Source organism: Pomacea canaliculata, linkage group LG5 (assembly GCF_003073045.1).
Source record: "Pomacea canaliculata isolate SZHN2017 linkage group LG5, ASM307304v1, whole genome shotgun sequence".
Taxonomy (NCBI): domain Eukaryota; kingdom Metazoa; phylum Mollusca; class Gastropoda; order Architaenioglossa; family Ampullariidae; genus Pomacea; species Pomacea canaliculata.
In genome coordinates this window covers 19,521,008-19,547,227 of record NC_037594.1, presented here as the reverse complement: position 1 = coordinate 19,547,227, position 26,220 = coordinate 19,521,008, and the positions used below count along the sequence as shown (strand labels likewise).

Genomic DNA, 26,220 nt, shown 5'->3' with positions numbered 1-26,220 from the left:
CTTTCTTCCTTGTTTAGGGCTTCCATTCACGAGGCAGACGACATTTAGCGCCTAGCGTTGTGTGATGGTCTCAGGTCAGTTGATTTATGGTGAAATCAGATTGACATCTCAAATAAATTATATGATTTAATATAATGAATGTATTTACGAGATCGGTTTCATTTCTTTTTTAAAAAAGAAAACTAAAATCTAATATCAGTCTCCGTTGCCAAAACTGTGGTACACAAGCCCGTGGTGTGATATTATATATAGTTATCAGTTAATAATCATGGTATATTTTCTATGCATAGGTTTAGTGTGTGATTGACAAGTAAGAAAAATCAGGAAAATACATGTGTTGCAATTCAAAGATGATCATTTATTGTAAAAAGTACATTTAAAGTATGTTTTACTTGAATCAGATACATATAATATGTGTGTGCGCGTATAATTTTGTTTCAGAATGTGGGGATTGGCGAAATGCAGTTTTCTTCTCACTTTTTATTTTATGAGGTCTTCTTCTGTCCCAGTCTGCTTAATATATAAGAATGCTACTGTAAATGCATCAGTTCCTAATGAAATGCAGGTAACTATATATGTATAATGCAGTAGATGACACCTTATATAAACATATAATGATATATATATATGCATCCTTTTTAAACATATTCATATGTGTATATATACACATACGAAATGCATGAGCTGTTTGCTTATACTAAGATTTTTTTTTAAAAACTTGCATCAATTAACTTTCCTCATCAAAATGCCAGATGTCATTGCAATATTCACACATCTGCCTATGCATTCATACATGAATGTGTATGCTATGTGTCAGTGAACTGATCTACTTTTTTGAGCATTTACATGATGTTAGATTTTTTGTTGTTGAATATCTGCTAATGATAAGACCTCAACAGACCAAACACTGTAATCTGTTTATCAGATGCAGGTTAGCGTGAACACCAATGCTGTCTCAGTAACTGGAATGCCCCCCAGAGTGAACACGACTGCCTTGACATATGTTGAGCTCAAAATTAATTTCACCAATCCTGCATTATCTGTGATTTCAATGGAACGAAGTATAGAGGTAAGAAACAATTAAAACTTAATCCACATGCAGTTCTTATGGTAGCATATCTCATTAACTTGTGCTGAAATTTCTCAGTGGTCAGAAATTAGAATTTAATTAGATATGTCTTTGGTGGCTTACCTGGAAAAACGCTCATGGCAGTACTTTATGTTATTTTAGTTAAATTTCAAGTTTACATTAGCCTTTAAAATTAACCATATGTATAGGTTGCATTTATTCTTAAAGATTAACAAAAGTATAAAACTTTACTTCAAATGACTGTATTTAGTTTAATGCAAGATACTAGTACCTAAATCAAAGCAATTAAATCTGTTCATTTAATAGAATATAAGTCTTTGAAATATAACTGTCACCTTCATTTTGAAGAGGTCAAGATTCATTAATTGTTCCTGCATGCGACGAACGTGGTATAACACCTCTGACTTATTTTTGAGGCTTTTAGTTTGGCTCAAGCCTTCAGATCGATATGTGAGAATTTAGGTGGGTTTACAGTGTCCAGGACAGTGAGCAGCTTTCTTCTGCTGCTCCTTTGACCAACACTTTTTAAAACTGGATACCCTCTCCCAACTAAAAGAAAAAAATCAAACACATTTTTGTGACAAAGTAATTACAGCTGTGTCCTGTCAACATATCATGCTTAATACAAGTTAGTCTTTAAGACAGCCATTTTATATCTTGAACACTTGTGGAGAAGTATTGTGTTCTTGTAGCTGATAAATGTGCATATTGATTTTAAGTGCTTTGCTATATGTTGGTGTATGTTCACATCCGTGCACAAATGTGTTTACAAGCAAGTATGCTTATGTGCACGTGTACTTTGTTCCGCAAAAAACTGAAAACCCATCTGTTTCTTTCCAACCAGCCTTAAACTACCAAGAAACACTTAATTCTGTCCATATTTTTTACTTTTCCTGGTGTTTTATATATTTGTTCACTTTATTTGTTCTTCATTTGTTCTTTTTTTCTGCGCAATGAGCATTCTTCGGAATGGATACCTGCGCATTACAAATCGACATCATCATCATCATCATCATCATCATCATCATCATACTTTCACACACAGACACACACCATTTCTATTAAATATACTAAGTTTTTATCTTCTTGGTAATGGACAGGGATTTTATTTTCTCTTCATTGTTGTTGAAAGGTAATAGATGCAACAGGGAACCTGCCAAAAGTTCATCTTGCAACAACACTCAAAGCATCACCAGGAATGACAATACTTCATGAAGTTACTCTGGAAGAGAATCTTGCAGGTGGATTGCAAGCATTTCTTGGTTCAGGGCTTTTACCTCCATCTAGCACACCAGGACTTCAGATTATTGGACGAACACAATTCACTTATTCATATAATAGTTCTCTTGGTAAGGAATAGAAAATCTGAATGTTTAGATGTATGTGTGATCTATCTTGATGTAATTTAGACAATAGGAAGCTTATATATATATAACATATATATGCTTTCAAACTAGATTTCCATGGAACTTAATTTTGGTTTTTGAGAGTAAGACAACATTTTATAACATCATGTCACATTTTTCTATTGTAGTTAGGAATAAGACTTGTATTAAGAGGTTTTGTGTGAGTTGTCTATACATAGTTAAAATAATTAGCTGCAGGAGGATTTTTGAAACAAGATGGACATATATATGTACATGTATTTTGCCTGAACATACATGTGCTTGTTATATGTGTACATTACTATAGTAGGAGTATACAGATGTTCTGACTTCTGTGTTGTGAACAGCTGCAGATAATAATGCCACCTTGCAATACACAGCAGAACCTTCAGGAGATCAAGGCCAGGATCTTGCTGAAGGAAGAACTAAGTTTACTTCATATGTCAGCTTTAGCCATGTATGTATTCAGAAAAAAAATAGAATTCCATATAAAACATAAGTGTAAAAAAAATACACTCATGGATATGGGATAAAGGGGTGCAATAGCATAATTAATGAGGCTTAATATTCCTGGAGTTTTCCCTACATAGTAATGATCACACAGGTAACTGCAGGTGGCCAATAAGTGGTCACCATAATCAATGTATCAACAATCAGGGCTATACATTAAGTATTATCTTCAATAAAGTGTGCATAATCATTTGCCATGTGGTGGGTCACCCAGTTACATATGTTAAGGGAATAGATAAACCTTTAGCAGAAAAAGTAGAATAAAACATTTTCTTGTTCTTTATGCTTACAGAGTGCAAACTTGTATGGTCCTTTTCCACTTGATATTTGCATATGGACTACATATGACTTTCAGACTAATGTAAGTACTTTTGACATCTTGAGCATTTATGGAAGTTAAATGTGTAATCAGAATGTGTTAAAAAATAAGGATTGCTGCTTACAACATGTATACAACACTATGCTGTGTTTATTTATGAGAAATGAATAGAGTGTGTCCTGTTGTAATCAAAAAAGAAGTGTGGTGCTAAATTACTTGTAAACTGACTTGTTCATTTTCAACAGGTATCACTTACATGACTTTTCATAAAGGTATTTTTTTTTCAGGCACCATTATCTCTTGTAACAAAAACAGTTTTTCCTTTTCTTTGGCATTTTTGAGTTTTTGTTTATGACTTTTTTTCAGTTGGTTTGAACTCTTATTATTATACTATAAAAGTTATTTACTCTATAAAGCATTTCTTGGATACAGGAAAAATGTCATTGATGGTTTTGCTAATTGAGGATTTTTGAAAATAGTATGAATATTACCATTTAGTTGTTTTTACCAATTGCTAATTTATGTAAATAGTATGTGCATTTATCTCGTTTTGTTTAGTATAACTTAATATCATTTTGTTGTTTTTGCAAATTGATGATTTATATAAATGAATATCATTTTATTGTCCTTGTCTATTTACTTACATTTGGGATTCCAAATTTTACATTTTTAAAACTGGGTTTAAGGCTTTGGGTTTGTTTTAAAATTTATTCTTGGACATGCTAGTATGACTTTCAGATTTGTTCTGATGTTTATTTGTTCACCAGATTATCTATGAACAGGGCTATACAGCACTCTCATTCTTCTTGGCAATGCTGGTGGGGTTTATTCTGGTAGCACTAGCTGTCATCTTGTTCTTGGTTATATGCCGGCGTTGCAGAAACATGGTCTCTCCACATGTGAGCATAAATGTTTTGTGTTAAAAATAAAGTCGTAAAAAAATCTGCCTAAATTACAAACTTCTTGGAAATCTGGTAGATGTGATCTCTTCATACTTGTAAACAGGGCCATGCTTAGAGGCAGGCAGATGAGGCATCTGCCTAGGACCCCATGGTTTTGATAGTCATCAGGGGCCCCGCACATGCCCTATGCCTCGTACCCCGCTGGGCTAAGAACGGGTTCTGCTTGTAAAACTATCACTATCTGCTTGTACAGTATCATCACTATTTTGATTAGATTTCATTAGAAATGAGACATGCAAAAATGAGGGAGATACTGAATAGGCCCTCAGAATTTGGTAGACTGCCATGGATAAATTCCCACACACTTATTACATAAGCAGTTCTCAAAAACAGGAGAGCAGCTATGGGATTATTAAGAGTGTAGATGGTAACAAACCAATGGAGAAATATTAATGAACTGTTGAAAACATTATTTCCTATTGCTTGGCATTGAAAAAGAAACTGAAAGAGGTGTTTGAGTTAAAATCAAGTATCATTTGTTTGGAATAGTATTTAAATAAAGACAGATGCCTGTTATATTCTTTTTTGTTTGTATTTTGCTTTCTGTGGCTTTTTTTAGCACATTGCATTTAAATTTGAATTTTCTAGGAGCATCACATCAAAGATAAGGGTAAAACGATTATCTTGGATGCCAAGGCTGCCATGAAGAAAGGACTGAATATCATCAAAGACAACAGGTTGTTTTGTGATAATAACTTCTGCCTTCACCATCCCTTTGAAAATCCTTTAAAAATATTACAGATCTCCTTTACTGGAAGAAGAAAAATATTGTTTCTTCCTTGACTGTACCAGATGACATGACCATATGAGATAGTGGAATACACTGCACCCCAATGATATTGCACGTTCTAGCTCACTGTCAGGGAGACAACTTTTTGATGGTTAAAGAACTAGTGTAACCTTTTGTCGCCTATGGTCATGTCATCTGGTAAGTCTTGAAGAAATGGAATTTACTCTCAGAATTTTATTTTTGTGGTCTTGGATATGAGATTATCTTTAAAAGAACTCGAACAAGCAAAATATATCAAACTGAGCTTTTCTCACATTCCCTATCCCCACCCTTCTTTCTCTCTCTCTCTGTCTATTCCTTACCTTCATTTTTTTTTTCATCAATTATCTGTTCCTCTCTTCTCTCTGTCCTTTTCCTCTCTTGCTCTTTCAGCCCCATTCTTTCTCTGTATCATCCTTTCCATCCCCTTCGTTTACTTCTACTTTCTTTCCCTCTCTTCTTCCCACCTTCTCTGCCTTCACCTTCTTTTCTTCCTCCCTCCTCCCTCCTCCTTTTCCCTCCTCCTTCTCCCTCCTCTCTATAGGGCAGTCCAGTGGCACAATGGTTAGCACCTGTCACCAATACAGTGAGGGTTGGCTGTCCTGAGTTCAGGTCTCGTCTTGGGCACGCTGTTCTTCTCTGCATGTGGCATCTGTAAAACACCAATTTCCTCCACCCTCCTCCTCTCTGTTTTCACTCTCTGGATCTCTTGCTCTGGCTGTCTGTAGACCTATTTCAGACAAGAGCATGTCACCATATGATATTTTTTATTCAAGTAATGTCTATTCCATATCTATTCTGAAACCACATTTGTGTTGCTATGACTTTAAATACAACCTGTTTAAACATGCAGCATTATAGCCTGGAATGAGAGTCTTGTGCTGGTGCTGTCCCTAAGAGACAAGCTTCACATGTTCCGTGAAATAGACAAGTGAGAATAAGCCTTAAACATCATCATGAATTATGTCTTAAAGTAGTAATACTTTTCTTTTATTCATAAATTTTTTATCGTTAATGGCAACAGTGGTAAAAAAAAGTTATGCAGTTCAGTGTTTGATTTTTCTTTCTTTCTTCTTGCATGAGAGATACGTTGATAAGGTTATTGATAATTCTTGTAATATATTACATAATCCTAAAAATGTTTGCCCCACTTTAGTGGACAAAAATTTGTTTACAAAGGTTGTCACAAATAAAAATCATAGCAATATAGTCCTCCCTGTTTCCTATCTTCAGCTTAGATGTCCTTGCCACAATCCATGTTGACACAGACCTTGAGCAAGAGCAGAATAATGCAGCCATTGAAACAACTTTACTTCTGGTACATGGGCTGTGCCAGAACAAGGACATCACACAACAGACAGAGGAACATATTGTCTCAAAATTTAAGAGTCAGTTGAAGGAGCTTGATAAAAGGCAAGAGGCTGAGTGCAAGAAACAGCTGGAAGTGCTGTATACTGACATCAGTGCTAAGAACAAGGTGAAGATCTGATGGAGAGTGGTGTCGCTTTTTTTTATCAGTGTAATTATTAAGGATGAGAACTAATAAAGAAGCATCAGGAGAGGACACCAAAACTACTTGGGACTGACCACACCACATTGGTGTCACTAAACAAACAGCAGTGGCATGGGAAAGTTTTGAGTCTGTTCATGAGATGTTATTTCACTGTGCAGGAAAAGCTTGCTGAACTCCTGAGTAGACACAGGCAACAGAAGGCAAAAGCATTAATATTTACCAAGGACCTACCAGAGAAGGTTAGTTTATGACCGGTATACTTCGATTGTAAATTCTTGGTCATGTTTCTTTGAGCTTTGAAGACTTAGACAACATGTCATTTAGTGCTTTTCCCTGATTCTTATGTTTGATGTGCTAAACAGGAAAGAGATAGTTTGATGCACATGATCGAAACACAGCAGAGCATGGAGGAAAATGAGCTGATGTTTGCCCTTGCCCTGGAGCAGAATGAAGGTGCTGAGAAGCTCAGGAAGGTGAGAAAATTACCTGATCCCTACATTTACATTGTGGAAAGAGTAGGGGCATCACATTCAGTGAAATTTTAACTTTTTTTCTTCAGGCTTTCTTTTATTTCCTTACTTTTGGTGTGGTACAGTATGGTTTCCCACTGATCTTGGGAGATGGTTATACCATGTCACATGTCATTCATGTTTTTGGTAAAGAATGTGCTCACAACTTTATCATACTTTGAGGCAGTCATACCATGTCACGTTACACTTATTCTTTGGTGAAGAATGTGCTCACAGCTTTCTCATGCAGTTGCTTTATTCTCCTAAATGTCAGTGGTGATCTGCTTCCTCGGGGTTCTCTATGGCCATGTACATAAGGTTTTCCAAAGATATTTTCAGTGTTTTTGAAAACAGAGTAGATTGCTGGTGCAGCACATGATCCTCATGGAAACCTTTCATAATTAAAAAAAAATTATTTAGATATTTGTTTCAGAATAAATGTGTGCTTTAAAAAATTTAAAGCTGTAGATTAGCCATTTGAGACCTGAAACCTTAATTTTTTGCAGTCAACAAGGTGAAAAAAATCTGTAAATGTGACTCCTTAATAATACAAACATATTTTTGATGTAAAATAGATGTTTCTCACTATTACTATTTCTTCTTGTCAATCTTCGTAGAAAAATATTTGAAAATTTAAACGAATGTCAGTTTCATTACTTGATGCAAGTGTTATTAACTGTCATTGCCAGGAACAAGCCATTGGAAAACGAATGGGGATCAAGGAACTGCTGCAGGGTCTGATCCAAGATACTGTCTCACAGGGCCATCTACAGGAAGAGCAGGCTGACTGGCTGGTCAAGGAGCATAAAAAACAGCAGGAAGCAGTCCACCGCATGTATGATGAAGAAATTTCACGCCAGCGCATGGTGCTAGAAGAAAAGCTAGCTAGACGCCGAGCTCTTGCAAAGGCTGCAGTAAGCTATAAGGCTATAAAGAGTTGTGTCCCCTATTTTCCTTTTTCTTTGGTTTTTTTTTTGTTGTTCTTGTTTTTTGGAGAAATAGTGGGGGGGGGGTGTTTCTGTTCTTTTAACATCTTACACCTTTCTCTTTGAATGCCTTGTGCTTCATATAATAATATTTCCTGTTCCATCATTAATTTAGAACTACATATAGTCTTTGACAGATATTTTGTTAGCATTGTAATAAACTACAGATAAACATCAGAATGGTAAAATGATTTTAAAAGAAAATAATTAAGAACATACTTTTTAAATGACCTTGATATTTAAAATGTTTGAAATATAGCATGGTTAAGTGCTTTTAAATACAGTCGGACCTCGATAAGTCGACCTTCCCTAAGTTGAAAACCTCCCTATATCGAATTAATTGTTAGTTCCCGGCCAAATACCTGCGCCTATTATGCCATTTTTCCTAACTCAAAAACTCCGTAAGTTGAATTTTTTTTCAGGTCCCTTTGAGTTCGACTTATCGAGGTCCAACTGTAACAGCTCTGTTTGTTGTACAAGACCATTTTGTAAAGGATCACATGGTGAAATGCTTCATTGATCATCCATCAATCTTAGAGTTAGTAGTATCAGTCATAGGGCTGGAATTATATACTCTCTCTATATATATATATATAGATTTATATATATATTATTCTGTTATTACTATACCTACTGACAATATATCAGTATTAACAGGAGGAACAGGAAGATGATTGTAAGGAAACTCTCAACTTGAATGCAAACCATTTTGTTGGTTACCTCCAGAAAGGTAAAAAGTAAGTGTCCAAGAGTCCTGTCATTTGCTTTCTAGTAAAAAGCTCACCAAATTTGTTTTTACAATAATAATTTGTAATAAATAATTTGTAATAGTTATAGACAGTGTATGTCATATATTTTACATTTCTTTGTTCCAGACAAAATATGTTGTCAGCAGAACAAGCTGAGGAGTGGATTGATGAGATGAAGACCAAATCTTTGGACATAAAAGCTGAGATGGAGGCAGCCCGCAGAGCACAAGAGGAAGAACTCCACAAGAAACTCTCACAGAATAAAATCTCCCAGCTAATGGAAACAGTAATGTTTCAGCTTGATTTTATATGAAATTATTTACATTATTTATTTTGTCATGTCCACCTTGCGCACACTCATGACAGTTGTGCATTCTTTCAACAAAGATTGCCTTGGATTTTCATTAACTGTGGGGTTGTTGTTTTTTTTTTTCTCTAAACCAAGGACATGACATAAACATAAATTACTCTCCACTATCCACATTTAATACCTGTCTAAATTTATGAACATACACCAATCACCAAGTGGATTTACAGGCGGGCAATGAACACCAACAGGAAATAAAACAAATAGCATGCAACATACAAAATAATTCCAGCTTGGCCCTTTCAGGGTTAATTCCAAACGAGCTAATTATTAACTTCACATTAACTAATTAACTTCACAACATTATTCACTTAGTTTCTCTGTTAGTCAAATATCAAGTTCCTTGAAATAACTCCACTGAAAAAAAAAATATGAGTAAGTATTGACTTCCATATTTAGTCGAGGTTTATCTACTATTTAAATGGAAGGTTCAAGCTGGTGACATTCTTCTTTCAAATGCAGTTATAAAATAAGTCACTATACTGCAGAAGTCACTACACTGGTAAAACTACATAATATTACAATCTGAATTGAAGTGTGATGTCTGGGTTGTAAGATTATGCACAAAGCATGTCATCAGGAGACTGCAAGTCCCCTCCTGGAAGGTGTTTGACCAGTGATGCTGACAAACAGATGACCTCACATTGTCAAGCAGTCTCACATGCTGGCACTATTATGAACCACTGCAACTTGCCCCAGGATATTGCACTTTGTCTATGACATTCAGCACTGTTTCAAATTTTATGCTCCTGCACTGTATGTATTTGATAATTACCTTATTGATTGGTATCTTATGTTCTCATGCATAGAGTTGCCCATACATGAATTTCTTTGCCTCAGATGAAAAGACAAGGTGCAGAAGTTGAAGAGTACATTAACAAAAGTAAGGCTCAACAGACAAAAGGACCAATAGGTGAGGAGGAGGAGGAGGATAAATGATTTATAAAGTTCATCTCCCACTAGACAAATAACTCTGTGCACTGTACAGCACACACACACACATACACACACGCACACACAAACACATAAAATGATAAAGTTGGGAGCACAGTAGCATCCCACACTTATTGGAATGCTGAAGCTGAAAAAGTAATGACTGTAGTAGCAAAACTATAAGAATGATTAAAGAGTAATACTCTGCATAATTCCTATGGCCGGACACAAAAGCGTAGTAGAAACCCAAACTGTCAATGATAGGTATACAGGTACAAATGCATGTCAACTGCAGCTACAACCAAGAAACAACAGAGGGGCATTTAAGCTTTCATGGCAATTAGGAGCAGCCTTTAATCTTTCATTATATTTAGTGGTGATGCAGTTAAGGAATAAGCTGCTTAGCATTCATTATATTTATTGTGTCTAATTCTTTGATTCATCAGAAAAGTGCATGACTTTTCTTTGCCCATAGACCCTGTTTCTTATGCTGAGGGCCTGTTAAAAATTAAATCTCAGCATCGTGAGGAAATAGGTAACCTGGAAAACCAGCTGGACAAAGAGCATGCTCATCTCTTAGCAGAGATGATCGATGCAACTGCACAAACAGCCAGTGAACAAATGAAAATGGTGGAAAAAGAATTGCAAGGAAAACTAAAGGAGAAGGGTGAGTATATTCACTGCTATATCTTTTGGCTTTGTTGTTGAAGCTATGATCATTTAGCAAGAGATCCAAGTAGAAACTTATTTTTGAATCAGTCAGCATGACTACTTGACTAGTTCTGGTCATCAGACGCAAACAGTGGGAATTAGCATGATGGTGGCAACCACCATATGTTTTAACACTTTAAGTCCAGGCCTTGAACATTGATTTTGATACCCAGGTATGCAAGAATTTAAAGAAAATCATAAAAAAGAAATATGACAGAAAGACCAATAAAAATCATAATTGAGCTTTGAAAAAAGCAATTGTTTCCATGCTGCCATTGTTTTTAAGAAAGAAAAGTACGTCTGGAAAAATTCAAATCTTTAAATTACCATCTTACAGTTCCTGTGTTAGGGGATGTCACTCTTAGAAGGTTAGGCTGAGTCATGTGGCCAAGCTTGACCAGCTTACACCACTTTATTGCTGCAAGCATGAGTTCCTGGTGTCTCACAAGTGTGTCTCACAAGTGTGGCAACCATGTGCCATATAAAGTCATTGGTTTTATGTTCCCTGTAAAGATCCAAAACAGCTTCCTGAGGCACATTTTCTTGGATGTCTGAATTCTTCTCTGTACTTGTAGTAAACCTGATGTTTTTGTTTTGCCAGGCACAGTCATTATGCCACTGTTGCTATCACAAATCTTGATGCAGATATGTGATGGAGCTGCCATATTGTGTATTAAGGTCTTTTTCTTATTCACAAAAAGTAAACAAGTATGTTAGCATGTATATTTGTTTCAAAGGGAGAAGGTGGTGCAATAACACTGAATTCATTGTGGATTTTCATGAGATGTGAATCTTTGAAAACTGTACAAAATGTGGTTGTGTTAACACAAGTGCAGGTATGACAGACAAGATGATAGCTATACTGATAAAAAAGCATGAAGCTGAGACAGAAGATTTGAAGCAAAAGCAAGCAAGGAACAGACAGAATCAAGAAATCAAGTTGAAAGTATGTCTTTAGAGTTTCAGAAAAGGAAACACATGTATCACTTGTTAAATTTTTTTTTCTCTTAATCTTTCATTCTTCTTGCTTAATTTATGTACTCAGATAATAAACTTTTTTAAACTCACTCATTCTCCATCCTGGTCATCCAAGCACACACACAGAGCAATAATTTAAGCTTTTAGTCTGAAAAGAAATAGTTTTTTTTAATTTCTGATATGAATACATCTGTATATCATTGGAAACAGCTATCAAATCTTTTGATACTTTTTGTAAGAAGTATTTGTCTGCTTTCTTCAGGAAGAGCTGGCTAGACACCAAAGAGAGTGGGCAGCCAGAAGAGAGAAGGAACAACAAGAACAGGAAGATTTGCGGGAACATGAGGCAGATGTTATGGAGTAAGCAAATGACTGCATATTTGTCATCCTAAAATATTTGTCCTAATGGCTTTGTCTTTTCTGATAATTGAATTCCTGCTGTTTGTAATGATTAGATGGGTGCAAAATCCAGGAGGTACACGTAAAAAAGATTAAAGAATATACATTTCTTAGATTTTGTAAATTAAATTTCATGGAAGAGAGTTATCTGTACCACCCAAACCTGAAAGCATGTGGTTTGATGCCTGTGTGGTGCAGCATATTCCCCCCACCCAGCTGTGGGGTGGGTACCTGCAAAGCAGCCAGGTAGAGGAGATGAGCACTGCCTGAGATAAGTGAGGGTTCTAACACCTCTCTCTCTGATGACCATAAGGTCACAGGACTACGTCTTGTTTATAGTTTACCCATTATCTATATTTACTTTTATAGTTTATTTTATAAATAGATCTGTTATGGCAACAAACTTTGTTGGGTTTTTTAAATTTTTATTTAATTTTTGTACCCTTTGTCCATGATAGTTTATTAAAGCTAACTGAACATTTTGTTAGAAAACTTGTGGCAAGCCAAATGTCAATCTCAGAAGATGAAAGAAACAGAATTATGAAGGAGCATGAGAAACAGATGGTTTTTCTGGAAAACAGGTGAGGACAAGATTAATATATAATTATAAATTATATATAACTCAACAAATAGCTGAAGAACTAAATTGTTGCTTTCTGCCATGTAAGATGCACCACAGCCAAATCTTTCACACATATTTTACCAGATTGCATGTGTTCATTCTCTAAATTTCCTACACTCTTGTGCACTTTCATCCTAACGTGGCTCACATTTCTCTTACACAAACTATAATCTCCTTTTCTTTGCACTATCAGATACATAATGTGCTTGTTTCTGCATTGATCTACATCTTTGAGGATTTATCAAATTGATTTCTCAACATGTTATTATATTTGTCACACCATTAATGGTCTGTTTAATAGCTTGACTTTAAACAAACTGCGACAGCAGCGTGCATTGGAGGAACGTCTGTCTCAGAGACGAGCCCAGCAAATGAGCAAGCTGCAAACACAGCAGCAGAGTGAGCTGAAGGTGGGCATTTCTTATGTTGTCTGTCATTGCAAATCCCAGTATATTATGTTTCCAGAAGACCCTACATTCATCCTGAAAGTCAAAGTTGTGAAGATTCTGATAAAGAATTGGTGTAGATATCATAATCAGAACCTTCACAACTTTGACTTTCAGGATGTATGTAGGGTCCTCTGTTAAAGCAAGAACACATACCCTATTGTAATTAGTGATACAAAGATTCTACATTCAACGTTTTTTATGCATTCATGATCATGGGTTGAACTTGTGTACACTTATTTATTATTTTCTGTTGCAGAAGCTTCAGAAGACTGCAGAGAACAATGGAGAAGAGGACAGTGAAGACACACAAAGGGCTACATTGGAGCTGATGAAACGTCAGACCCAGCAACGTATTGCCATCATTCAAGGGCAACAGCTTAATGTAGACGATGAACTGAAACAGGTGACAGTAGCATGCAATTGGTCTTTAGACATAACACTAAATACAGAAATGATTTTGATGACAAAGGTAACAGGCTACACTGCAAGGATGTTTCTAACAAATTGTCAGATTTGGCTTTTGATCAGTTTTATGAGTAGCGGGTGGTTTACCACATGATTAAGTTGATAATTTTTTGTGACGTGTTGATTCTGAGATCCTTGCACTGTCAAATTTTATCAGGAGTTTTCAGCTGTACTTCTTTGAACCTCATAGTTACTACATCTGTTGCTGACATGTACTCTCTTTTCTTTCTTCACCCAAAACGTCCACAACCTTCTGTGCTTATGTACTTGCTCCTGCCTGGTATTTGCCTGTAAGTCATTAGTTTGTTGATATTGACTTTCACAGATCCGGATAGAAATGATGCAGGAAAGAGCTCTTGCATTGCGTTCTCAGGAGGAGCGGCTTGGTGCCATGATATCTGCACTACAGATGGAGAAAGCACGTGAGGTGAGCTCACTGTGTGTTTATGTGAAATTTTGCAATACTCAGTTCAAACATAAATCCCTTCTACATGTAGTTTCTATTTCATTTTGTAGGTGACAAAAATTGAGGAGCAACAGAAAGCCATCAACAACCTAAAAGCTAATCTTATGGATGACCTCAGTGACCGTGGTATTCTCACAATATCACAATGTGAAAAAATTCTTCAAGATCACAGAAATGTAGGTATTGTGCAAGGAAGGAATTTTAATTATTAATTAGTAATCAATAAGATCACTTTCAAAATTCCATGTGTAACAGAGGAGGTAGGTGATCAGTTGAACAGTCTCCCACTCCTCACAACAACTCAGCACAGTTGTTGAGTTCAGGTGTTTATTCCTGTGCCAGACGATGATCAAGGGCAAAACATGCACTCCCATCTCAAAGCTCTCCTTCTGTTCCCCACAACCTGACTCTCATTTCCCCTTACTCCCCAATTTTCTGGAAAATCGCCTTACGGTCTCTTTTATTACTAAGCAGACCTTGCCTAGGTGTGTGAGCCCTCAGCCCCTGGGTCACGTGTGTGTGCGCTCAATCCAATCCTATATAGTACTATGCATGTGCTTTAAAAAATCATTTTACTGAATTTTTGGTTATGCATGCATTACATATGCAAATGCATTCCTGAGAACATGAATATGTGGTAAGGTATACACATGCAAATGCATGTAAGACATTGTAAATTTACATATTTTTCATTTTTTTGTGTTGTCAACATTTTCAAAAAATCTGCAGAGAATGATGTCACTTTCCCTCTTCTTGTTTTCAACTGTAGGTGCAGGAACAGGTGAACAAAAAACTGGACAGGCAACGACAGAAGCAGGAGGATGTGAGCGATCAGTGTGCTTATCGTTAGCTCTCGTCTTTTTAGCAGAACTGTTTTGGCGATAAAGATGGACTTTGTTTTATTTTAAGGACCATTTACAGATGCCACACAAATTGAAAACCTTTAGATCATGTAGATAGAAGGTGTTTGTTATACTAGGAATGGGAGGGTGTGTTGTTTTTATGTGAGAATTTAGTGAGTGCATATATTCTAATCATGAATGTGCAGAAAGTGAAAGAAAAGCTTCAAGAAAGATTGGCACAGCATGAAAATATTCTTCTTGCTCAGCATGAAGCAGAAATGTCAAGATTGATGTCAGGTACAAACAAGATGGCTGCCAAAGTGCGGCAGGCCATGCTTATGCACAAACATATGCTGGAGAAGGAGAAATTCAGGTGAAATATCCTGTTTGGTTTATTTCTCTTTAAATGTTTTGTTTAGATGTTTTCTCTTTTTTTTAATTATCTTAAATGGCCTTTTGATCCTTTTCTTTCAAACCAATAGCCTTTCAGTATCTTCAGCTATATATTTGGCATGTACATAAGTCCAGAAATGACAGTTCAAATCTCTTCAGATTATTGGATGTTATTTATATTTATCCCAACTATATTTGAATCATCACAATGAGAACATGAATGTACAGCTGCAGAAAGAAGATAAAATTATATACCTACTTATGTTGTTGGCAGGAACCGCAGGAACCGAGAGATGACTCAAGTTGTGGAAGAAACCCGTCGTAAATTTGAGATCAACAAACTTGAGAACATGCAAGAACAGGTGAGGAGTCTCATCATGCCTAATATTTCAATGTTGATGCATCACCTCTGACACACTGTTTGTTCAGACAGCTCCATGGCTTATGCAAAATATTATTTGAATAGTTCAAGTTGGTGTGACAACACACCATAATAGGATAAAGACATCTCACTTTATATGCATGGAAGGGATCGCTCACCAACTGTTTTCAGGCAACATGTGCACCTTGGCTAAAGTTAAAAAGGATTTAAAGTAGAATCATCTTAGCAGTTCTAAGAACAATAAGTGTAAACTATGACCTATGTGATCTATGATCTATGTGATATATGTCCAACAAGTGAGCATCTTATCTATAGTTGTCCAGAACATTTTGCTTGTAGCTTATAATTACTTTCTGTGCAATAAGTTTCAAAGACCACTGTTCATTTTTTTAGGCAACACTAATATCTTCTCCATATCAATTCCTCAGGAGCTGGCCTTCATTGCAGGCCTTGTACAGCTTGGTGCCTTTCACCAAAATGAGCTTCTGGATGTACTGCACATGCTGTTTCCCACCAAGACAGAGGAGGCTATCCAGACCCTTTTAGCTCGCATCACAGAAGGCTTGCAGAATACAGAGAAACAAAATGTGTAAGTTAAGGCTTGCAGAGTGATTATGGTAGTGATAGTAGTGTTGGTTAGTGGTGGTGATGGTTGCAATAACAATGATGGAAGGACACTGATGTTGAAGGTTGTTGTGACTAGGCTTTGTTCAGGATATTCATGGCTTGTTTAATGCCTTAATGAGCCATGGTGTTAACAGGCATTTTGATGTTCTCTGTTACAAACTGTAGGAGTGTTACTGTATGCAGATGTATATATAATGCAACTATGAATGCATGTGGGTACATGTGTACATTTTCATCCATTATCTGTCTCCACATATTTTTTTCTGTATCATTTTCCTGTCTTCTACCTCCTTTTCTTTCTTTGTGTCTTAATGTACATTACTTTCATTACTCGTCTCACTGCCTCATAAGAGCCGTAAATCCTCAATCCTAATAGAAGTCTTCAGCATTATGACTGATATCAGTGATGTCTGCTATTTTCCATTATTTTCTTAAGTGACAAACAAATCTGATAGGTAAATCCTTAATATTCTTTGATACCCATATTTGCTTCTTACCACAAGATTTATTTTATTTTCAAAATAATTGCATGACCTTTCTGTGTAGAAGTAACAATCAGAGCAGCAGTTTGGTTGAGAGGGTTCACAATTCCAAGCTTGCAAGTGCTGCTGCCTTCAGCAGCAGGCTTAGCCTCAGGTCAGCTGGTGGGTGAGTATATCCTTTGGCAGACATTTTAGTGATGCGTACTTACCACTAGTTCATCAGTCTACAGATTTAACCGTAGTTGTTCCCCTTAGCTATGGGATTACATAACACCAGCAGAGGTTGGGGAAATCTGAGGTCCCTCTACATTGTTTCATGCACTTGGTTACAATTCATTACCCCACTATCATTGTGAATAAATTTACACCTACACAGCTACTGTTCAACAGTGCCCTTCTCATATTGTTTTTTATTTTTGTTCTAGGAGTGTGAATATGAAAAGTAAAAGTATTAGCAAGACGGCATCATCGATAAACCCACAGCCAGATGCTTATAGAGACAGCAAGATCCAGGCGAGTACCTTCAACTACAATGGAAATTACCTGTCAGAACATGAAGACTACAGCACTGATTATATTGGCCTTGGGGTATCAATGTCTCATGACATTAACCCTGCACCTGCAGGCAAGCTGCCTCCATTAGATCAGGAACAGCCTAAGAAGAAAAAGAAAAAGTTTTTGAAAAGACATGCTGCAGCCCATGAGGTTGATGACGATGTTTCTTTTTAGCTTTACGTACTGTGTCCCTTTGTTTATCAGTTTTGATCTGTGATACTTTTGTGATGGAAACATGCTCACAAGGATATTTTACAAGTGTTGGTTTAGAGAACACGTTATGCTCTGGCTGCAACAAGGCATTTTGAATGAAGGGCTGACTGCAACGAAATAACTTGTTCATCTTACTTTCAGTGTTATTCAAGGTGATACAGGGATTTTCACCCTCCAGTCTTCAACAAAGGAGAAGATGGTTTGCTGCCATTTGTAACAATCAAACACAGTTTCATATGCAAGTAACCTTAAAGTTAAAAAAAAACTTACTGACAGAGATAATTTAATGTTTTTATTGTTGTTGTGCCATATTTGACATGTTCTTTTTTGAGATTATGTGATAAGAGTGTATTGAATCTTCATATAGTGTAAACAAGTACTTTGAAATCTGGGCCTTAAACCAAGCCAATTATATCATGAAAACATTAACATTTCTACATCCCTGTGGTTAATGTACTTGACTGTGAGGCAAAAGTTTATTCCATGCTAGTTCAGGGGCAGTAACTGGAAAGTCTTGTGCCTACCGACTGGTAATAGGCACCTGATTTATAATAAAAAGTAAAAGGTGCGAAGAGACATGATGAACAACTGGCCTTCTGCCGTATGTACTTTACGCTTATTATTGTTAAAGGTCTCAGGGAGTGCAAAATTTTTTTCTAACTAGATAATGCTCAATATGAGGTACTATTTTCCCTACTCTGGATGAAGTCTCCCTTTTAAAGACAGGATATGTTACACTGAGCTTCACCCAGTCATTAGAAGAATACATTTGCACCTCACTAAACCTTGAACAGCTGGCAGCAGCTTCTCACACTTTGAGCTCTTTCCATTTAAAGTAGCAAGATTTGTTTATAAACAATAGCTCGTACCAATCAAATGAATCTAGAAATGATAAGTGCCATGTTCTGCTGTACAGCCTAATAGGTTAGACCACATTTCTTGACGTAAGCATACAAGTTGTACAGGCCAAAATGTTTCAAGGTACATGTTTTTGGACTCGGTGTTAATCTATATGGTTAACCATTTCTCTTGCAGCTTTTCTGTTATCCTTTTGTGTGAAAAAAGCAAGAACAAAAAGACAAATCTTTTTTATATGGAGACTGAGACAAATATTTTCTAATTTTATAAAAACAAGAGAGAGGAATCATACAATTGTTTTTGCCTTGATTTTGTGATGGTGAAGCCAGCATGCACTGAAAATATCTGGATGTTTTGTTGGCTTTAAAATGGCTGTGATACTTTTTATAAATGTTCTTGATAGTATATACATTTTCTCTGAGCATGTCAGAGTGAGGTGGAGAGAGTGAGAAAAAGAATTATAAACATTTAGTTTTGTTTTAGAAAACAAGAAAGTTAAGTTAGACTTCAATGTTAGCATCTGAGGGATGTGAAAATATGGGGTTTTTAACCTCTTTCTTTTCTCAAAAGTGTCATGTGCTGTAAACTTTTTTCTGAGTTGCTGTTTTAACATTTCCAACACACATTCAGCTGATTCAGGGGTTGTAGTTACAAACTGGACGTACCTGGCTACCTACTTGTCCACAATGGCTGGATCAAGGTTGGAGTAAAATTGGGTGGGTGGTGGCAGGGAGGACATTGATTTTCTTCGCAGAGCCAGAACTGAGAAGTATCACAATAAAGCAGCTAGTCCTGAAACGGGTCCCACAAGAAAAAGATCAGCATATCCAAGATCAGATATGAACCTAAGACAACCAGTTCTTTGCACTGTGATAAGTGCTTGTTGCTTCACCAAGTTGTCTCCAATGTAGCTGGAACAATGGAACTAACCAAACTGAAGAAAATGAAGGCAAGTGAGAATAGACCAATTTGGAACTAGGCCAACTCATACTTACTACCTCACGTGTACTACATGTTTTCCTTTTTTTTTTTTGAAACTGGCATAAGAGACAAGTTTTTGAGGGCAAAAATCTAAAAAGCTTTGTATCTTATATTTTTCTTGGAGACTGACATGCAGTCATTTTTAATATATCACGCATAAACTCACCATGATTGCTGCTAAAACTCATAAAAATCAAAGGAAACCTTATCATAAAAAGAAGATCACAGTCATCCTGTTGTCTATCACTTTTTACAGTTTTAATGGGTTTTTTAATTTCCTTTTAAAGGACACCCATTTACCTCAATTTTATATTGTATATATGTGCATGTGAAAAGTGAAAATTGTTAAATTCTCTTTCTTTTATGTTTACCAGACACTTATTCGAAGCTTGGGCTACCATTGCTTCTTAAATAAAATGGATTACTGTCCTCAGGCAGGAGGTTGGAGTCCTTACCAGTGTACCTAGGTGCATCCATTCCCGACCTATTTCTATAATAATGCTTTGTAAAAGGAGCTCAACAGTCTTGGGGGTACCTGATAGTGTGGTAGTTAAAACACTCATCCCTGCAGTAAGGTCCTGGGCTCGGACCTCAAGATGCTGTCAGTGGTTTAAAGTACAAGCATGATGCAGATGCCTTCCATCCAAATGTGGCTCTGGCCAGTATTATGACCTCCACTGGGTGGCTCACTAACTCTTCTCTTTAGTCCATTCTACCTCTGTATTAATCTGCCCAGTCTTCATCTTGTTGGCACCATTTTGTCTACATGACTTGCAGCAGCCTAAAACTGCTACATGTATGTTGGTTAGTGGGATTTTGGCAGAGCCCACATCCTGATAGTTATTCTCAATGTCTGGTAAAGCTAATGAAAAAAATGAAATTTTCTACATAAAATTCTCTGTCTTACCAGACAATATTACACACAAACATCCTCCCAGCATTTTCCACATCTGCAAAGTGGGGGTTGATGTGCACTTTCTACAGCTTATCAGGCAGTGTAGAGTGGATACACCTGGGTACATATCTCCTAGTGGCCAGCAGCCCCAAGCAGTCTGGTAAACTTAACGAATTTGTATTTGTATTACTCTTAACCTGTGGCAGTGAAAGCTATGCATGGCATTTCTTCGTTTGTGTGTGTGTTGGGGGCACAAGCAAGGAATGTAAACAAGTGGGATTGTATCTGTATTTTCATCCCTATAATTATGCCTTTTATGCATTGTTTGTGTAATGTATATCAAACTTTCAAACAAGCAAGAATGTATTGGTGTGTGTATATATCTATGCACAGTGTGAACTAACACAGATATAAGTTTACACATCTCCATTTGCTAAGCAGCTGGATGAGCAACCATAAGAAAATGCATGGGAAATCTGTTCAATAATGATAATTCAAAATTATAACAAAACAATACTGATCCTTGAAATTGTACCTACCATCCATATATTCTGAGTTGTGACAATTTTGAAATTATTTTTTTTTATCTTTTATCTTGTACCCAGATATTTTCAAGATAATTCTTAGAAGCACAGTTGTTTGGTTTTACTTTAAGGAAAAATAAAGTGATGTTATATTAACCCTAAAATAGAAACTTCTATTCTAAGAAACTTCAAATACAGTTTTCGTGGTCTTGTATACTGAAACTAAGAACTATAAGGCAGTATACTCGTACTAACTTTTTATTCTTAAAGCACCTAATTTGTTGTGGCTTTACATTTACAGTTTACTATCAAGTTTTACACAATTTAACATAAACATTAATCAATTATGCTAATCCTAAACATCAGACTGACATTTGACATTTTGGTTGAGTGAATGGTCAAGAAAAGTATGAGAAGAAAGCCATTCTTCCATGTTCTATAGAAAGAGGAAAGACAATACATGCCCAGAGTCTACGCATTCAGATTAATATAGTTCCAAAGTCCATGGAAACTTTGTGACAAGAGGACATGAGAAAAATTTTAATGAGGAATAAATCCACAACTAAATATAATTCAGATCTGCAATGACCCCCAAATATCACAATGCAAGTATTTTTAAACAGCAAAATGTTATGGTCATGTCAGTACTTTTATCACAGAAGTGGTTTTGTGTATTCAACCACAAGAAGTACTAACACTCATCCACACATAATGAATTAGACATTCACACAAGTGTATGTTAGCACATACACAAAACAGCACACGCATGCATGTACTTATGCCTATGAGTACAACATGAAAGCAGTCCATACATGCATGTGCATACACACACAAGGACGAAACACAAAATAAGATTAAGTAGCTTAGAGCAAGTGTGTTGAAGACCCAGCTGATTTAAATGCATAATGTAGTGAAATAACTGTACAAATTAAAGAATACAAAAATGTCTGCCATGGAGAGTTTCTTGTAGCAAGATATACCCAAATGAGACAAAACACATCTCAGAAATAACAAGTAAAAGAACAATAGCCTAAGCGGCGGTCGACTGTTGCTTGCTCCTTGTGTGTGGAGGACATAGCACTTGAAAGGGAAAGCCCAAACTTCTGCCACCTGATTTTTAGCCTTATGGTGCTAGGTGGGCTTTTAATTTCAGCATGGAAACCACCAGACTACAAATTCCCCATCCACACACAAGAATATACCTGTGGGAACACTGAAAATGGAGACTACCCTTCAAAGCCTATTTCTCAGGAACTCTGCTTTAGCAGTTTTAACTTGCAACAGCAATCCAAAAATATAATATGCTCTCTATAATAAATGTTTTAGAAAAAAAATAAAATATAGGCAAGGTCTTTTTTGTGGGGCAAATAAATCTGTAGAAACCAAAATACCAGGCAAAAAAAAAAAATCTTCATAAAAGAGTCTAACTCATGCAAAACCAACCAAAAACAAAAAAAAAAAAAACGCAAAAACAAACAAATTGTAAAGCAACTAGATCAGTTAATACAATGTAAAATGTGACATGAGAATTCATGCATGTTTGTATGTGCTTGGTAAGTTCAAATACCTATTTTGTGTCCCACACTATGATTGCATCATGAAAACAGACTAGTTTATTGCAGTCACAATACAAAACATTCTGAACAAAGTTTGAAGGGGAAACCCTGGATAAATGCATAAAATTAACCCACCCAACTGGAAACAAAGCTTTTTTCTAAATGTCTAAAGTTACGACAACTCCAACCCTCAGTATCCCATGTTTAACACTCCACACTCTTTTGATCAGACAAATGTTCCTGAGTAGGTTCTGACATTTCTTGTAACAAGGACTGTTTAGCCAAGGAAGCAACTGGATCGCCACTCTGTGTTATCAAACCAAAGGAGTCGCCACCCTTTGAGACTTTTACCTCCTTTTCTTCATGTTTACCATGTGCACTGTGCTCCAAGGATGCTGCTGCTCTGCTACTCCGAGTCCTTTCAAGAAGTCTTGTAGTCAAACTATCCATGAAATTTTGTAAGTGCACAGCAGTTTCTTCATCTTCAGTACTACCATTTAGAAGCAGATGTTCAGATTCCAAAGTTTCACCATCTTCACTGGTTTCATCATCTTGGGCAGAAATCACTACCTTCCATTCCATTCGTAACTCTTTTGACAGCAAGGGTAATGTTTGCTGAAACAAGAAGTAGTATGCAAAATGCATATGACATGTTGCTTAAATCATGTTTAAATATAAAGAGGTTCATCCAGGAATGAACTTTGAAAAGTGATGCAGAGGCAAATCTACACACAAAATTGCCCCAATAGACATGTGCCTGGATTCCATTTTCTTTGTTAGTGAGGTAAACCCATTGTTTCTATTCAGTCCATTACCAAATGAACACCAAATCCTACTTCAAGCAGATTTAATGGCACAAGTTTCTAGACCCCATACAAGCGCTCCACCATTTTCCCTGATATGTTTCACACTTCTTCTTTGGTTGGCAGCAAGTCCAGATCTGCCTCCATTTCCAAAGTGTCTACTTCTGAGTAGGGCCTGTGAGTTGGACTTGGGCCTGCACTTGGGGTCCGAGATAAAAGATCTGAACCATGATCAGATACAATATCCTGAAAGTGTTCTGATGTGTCTGAGGACTCTGACTGCTGCATTGGGACCAGTCTTTTCACTTCACTGCACTCTTGTCGAAGTTTTTCAAGGTTTGTGATGTTGCCTACACAGCAAGAAACAAGCATCCTCCTAGCAAATAGTACCTTTCTGTGATAATGATGATGATAATAAGGCCAACACAATAAGACCTGTGAGGAAAAGTGGACACCTGTTTTCACACTCCTCTTCTCGCACTAAAGGTGTCTAACGTTCATCGGTTTAGACTTATTTCCTATGGATGTTAATCTGTGAAATATTTATATTTTATGAATGGAAAATGGGGATAACTGCCCAGTTTTTGGAAACTCAGTATTTAACAATAAATACAATCATCAAGAAAAAGACAGGTCATTCTTTAAATATTTCCCTTAAATCTTGAACTTTTCTGGACAAAAATTTGCAAAGTTTTTTGAATAGATTGTTGATCTCTAGATTAATGCCTTCTTTAGCAACTACCTGATGAATTCCACAAGTCTGCAATCTCTAATGTCTTGAGTTTCTTCTCTAGGTTCTGATACTCCTGTCACCAAGGATTCTGAAACAGACAAGAAAGGGCATTGGACTCACTCATACCTGTGCCAGTATGTCACAAAAGGAAATGTCCTTTTTCTTCAACAAAACAAATCTCAAGAGCTAAGACAAAAAAATTAACTTAAAATATTTCAAATTATTCTTCAATCATCTTACACAGTGCTCAGTTCATGAATGGATGTTTCACAGATGAGAATTATAATATGAGACCATATAAGGCTTCATTAGAATTTTCTTGTTGTGAGCATATTACACAGAAATGTTGCTGTTCTGAAAGACACAGGCCCATAGGATTTCAATAAAAGGTTATCCATATTTAAGGCTAAAATTATTTTAAACGGTTCTTCTATAACAAAACAATCAGCCCAGAAAGTTTTGTAGCTTGCAGACATCCAAACACTAAGTACAAATGATTAAAATGTTCTAAATAGAAAGATCAAACATACCCTATTTGTTTTTGCGTTGATGTGATAAAGCCAGGCTTTTGTCATTAACAGAATCCAACAAAGCAGAACACAATGCCTGCAAATCTGCCATTGCCTGGGGTGTAGGGGTTATTGCTGTCTGCACTCTGTATCATTTGTTGAACTGAAATATCAGTAAAGTTTATGGTGTATGATATGTGAGGAAATCAGGGAAGTGGGTCAAGGTGGATTTTTATCTACACAAGTGTCCTGTCATTGTGTATATTCTATCTAAGCGTTCTTCCAACAGCTTTGTGGGCGACAAGTAAGAGTTTTTAAGTTTCACGGTTACCTATAAAAGTTACCCTCAATAAAATGTAAAAGAAACTGAAGTAGGAATGAGACAAACTGAAGAGAATGAGGGCATACAATATAATCCTGTTCATGGCAATATACACTTATTTTTTTTTAGATAAATTTATCACTTTTACACTGTTCAGATAAATGATCAACACAATTTTCTAGTCACGGTGTATTACTTTGATGCTGTAAGTAAATAGTCTTCACGGCTGCAAAAATTCAGAATACCTAATGAAGATGACACCTAAGAACAAATGTCAGTACCTTGCCTCTGAGTGAAGACCACCATACTGCTACTGCGACTCTGCTCCAATCTTAAGAATACCTTTGTTTAGTTTCTTTTCAAGAATATTCTGCTGCAAAAATCATACACTTCTGTGCTAAAGAACATCCGTGTCACAATTAAGTGCAACTGAGTCTTTTTGCACATTAACAGCTTTCAAACTTGTTAAAAGTAAATCTTTATGGCCAAAAAACACATTTTATACAACATTTTCATTAATAATTAAAGCTTTACAACGAGACTGATAGTTACTAACATAATAACTTTTGCTGACCTAGCAGTCTGTACAAACAGCAGACTTTCAACACAAAATCAAGCAGTACCTTGTATTTTTAGATGCAGTTTCCACTACCATTCTTTTCTCTTCCTCCATTTGTTTTAACCGTTTCTCTCCAATCTAGAAATCTGCAAACGATGCACTTTTAGTTACATTAGTAATACTAAATTACTGAGATTGATGATTAGAATTTAAAAAACTAGAGAACTTTTGGTCCAAGCAGCAAAGTACAATAAGTCACAAGACAAACAACAAACAAAAAATTAAAAAAATATGGAATAAAAAACTAACAAAATTGCTCATGCAACCCTTCTTTTTTCCTCCCTATCTTGCCTAAAACATCCTTTAGCCATCAGCAGATAAACAGGCCACATCTACCATGACCCAAAACTTAATCCTATGAATGTGGGCTAGCATTGTGTTCACAAAAAGATGTGCTTTAATATGAATCATTCCCTTATGTGTGAACCCATGCATGCAATTCTCAGCAATAGAGGGACAGGAAAAAAGAAATGCATAGCATATAACCAAGACAACAGGTTCCTCACAGTTGGTGAAGTAAAAGTACTTAGCATAAAAATTCCAAGTTGATTTACAAACTTGTTTTTCATTAATGAGGGTATCGATATCCCAACACCCTTCTCTTTTCCTTGAAGGATGTAGTTAAGTTCTGTATTAAGCGCTGACGACTTGTGTCTGTAAGCGTCTCGTTCTTGTCACAGTTCCCTGCTTTTTCATCCAACCCTGTTGCAGATCCTCGCTCTCTGCACCATCTAAAAGAAGTTT

At 36.3% G+C, this 26,220-nt stretch overlaps 1 protein-coding gene and 2 long non-coding RNA genes across 5 annotated transcripts; 1 reads left to right on the top strand and 2 right to left on the bottom strand.

Annotated features, from left to right (window-relative positions):
• The first annotated feature begins 16 nt into the window (after positions 1-16).
• On the top strand, positions 17-22,383 carry LOC112564249 (calponin homology domain-containing protein DDB_G0272472-like). Of its 3 annotated transcripts, none has more exons than XM_025238942.1 (30): positions 17-74; positions 442-565; positions 926-1,069; positions 2,223-2,439; positions 2,823-2,932; positions 3,278-3,346; positions 4,072-4,203; positions 4,855-4,943; positions 5,889-5,966; positions 6,269-6,512; positions 6,707-6,787; positions 6,911-7,021; positions 7,747-7,971; positions 8,701-8,780; positions 8,919-9,078; positions 10,000-10,072; positions 10,568-10,759; positions 11,640-11,749; positions 12,044-12,141; positions 12,669-12,761; positions 13,104-13,212; positions 13,508-13,654; positions 14,042-14,143; positions 14,233-14,358; positions 14,952-15,005; positions 15,231-15,397; positions 15,692-15,779; positions 16,228-16,388; positions 16,973-17,074; positions 17,334-22,383. In XM_025238942.1, the coding sequence occupies exons 2-30, from the start codon at positions 443-445 to the stop codon at positions 17,635-17,637; spliced, it is 3,789 nt and encodes a 1,262-aa protein (XP_025094727.1). In that variant the 5' UTR covers positions 17-74; position 442; the 3' UTR covers positions 17,638-22,383. The 3 variants fall into 3 exon arrangements, with proteins under 3 accessions (XP_025094727.1, XP_025094728.1, XP_025094729.1); XM_025238943.1 differs by lacking the exon at positions 17-74 and adding an exon at positions 211-310; XM_025238944.1 differs by lacking the exons at positions 17-74; positions 442-565; positions 926-1,069; positions 2,223-2,439 and adding an exon at positions 3,550-3,576 and having other exon boundaries at positions 2,916-2,932.
• On the bottom strand, positions 21,451-24,140 carry LOC112564250. The gene is made up of 3 exons (XR_003099184.1): positions 24,036-24,140; positions 23,378-23,643; positions 21,451-23,105 (listed from the first exon to the last, which is right to left on the bottom strand). It is a non-coding gene; the product is annotated as an uncharacterized LOC112564250 (long non-coding RNA).
• Positions 24,141-24,565: 425 nt separating this feature from the next.
• Positions 24,566-25,203, bottom strand: LOC112564251. The gene is made up of 2 exons (XR_003099185.1): positions 25,139-25,203; positions 24,566-24,698 (listed from the first exon to the last, which is right to left on the bottom strand). It is a non-coding gene; the product is annotated as an uncharacterized LOC112564251 (long non-coding RNA).
• Positions 25,204-26,220: the final 1,017 nt, after the last annotated feature.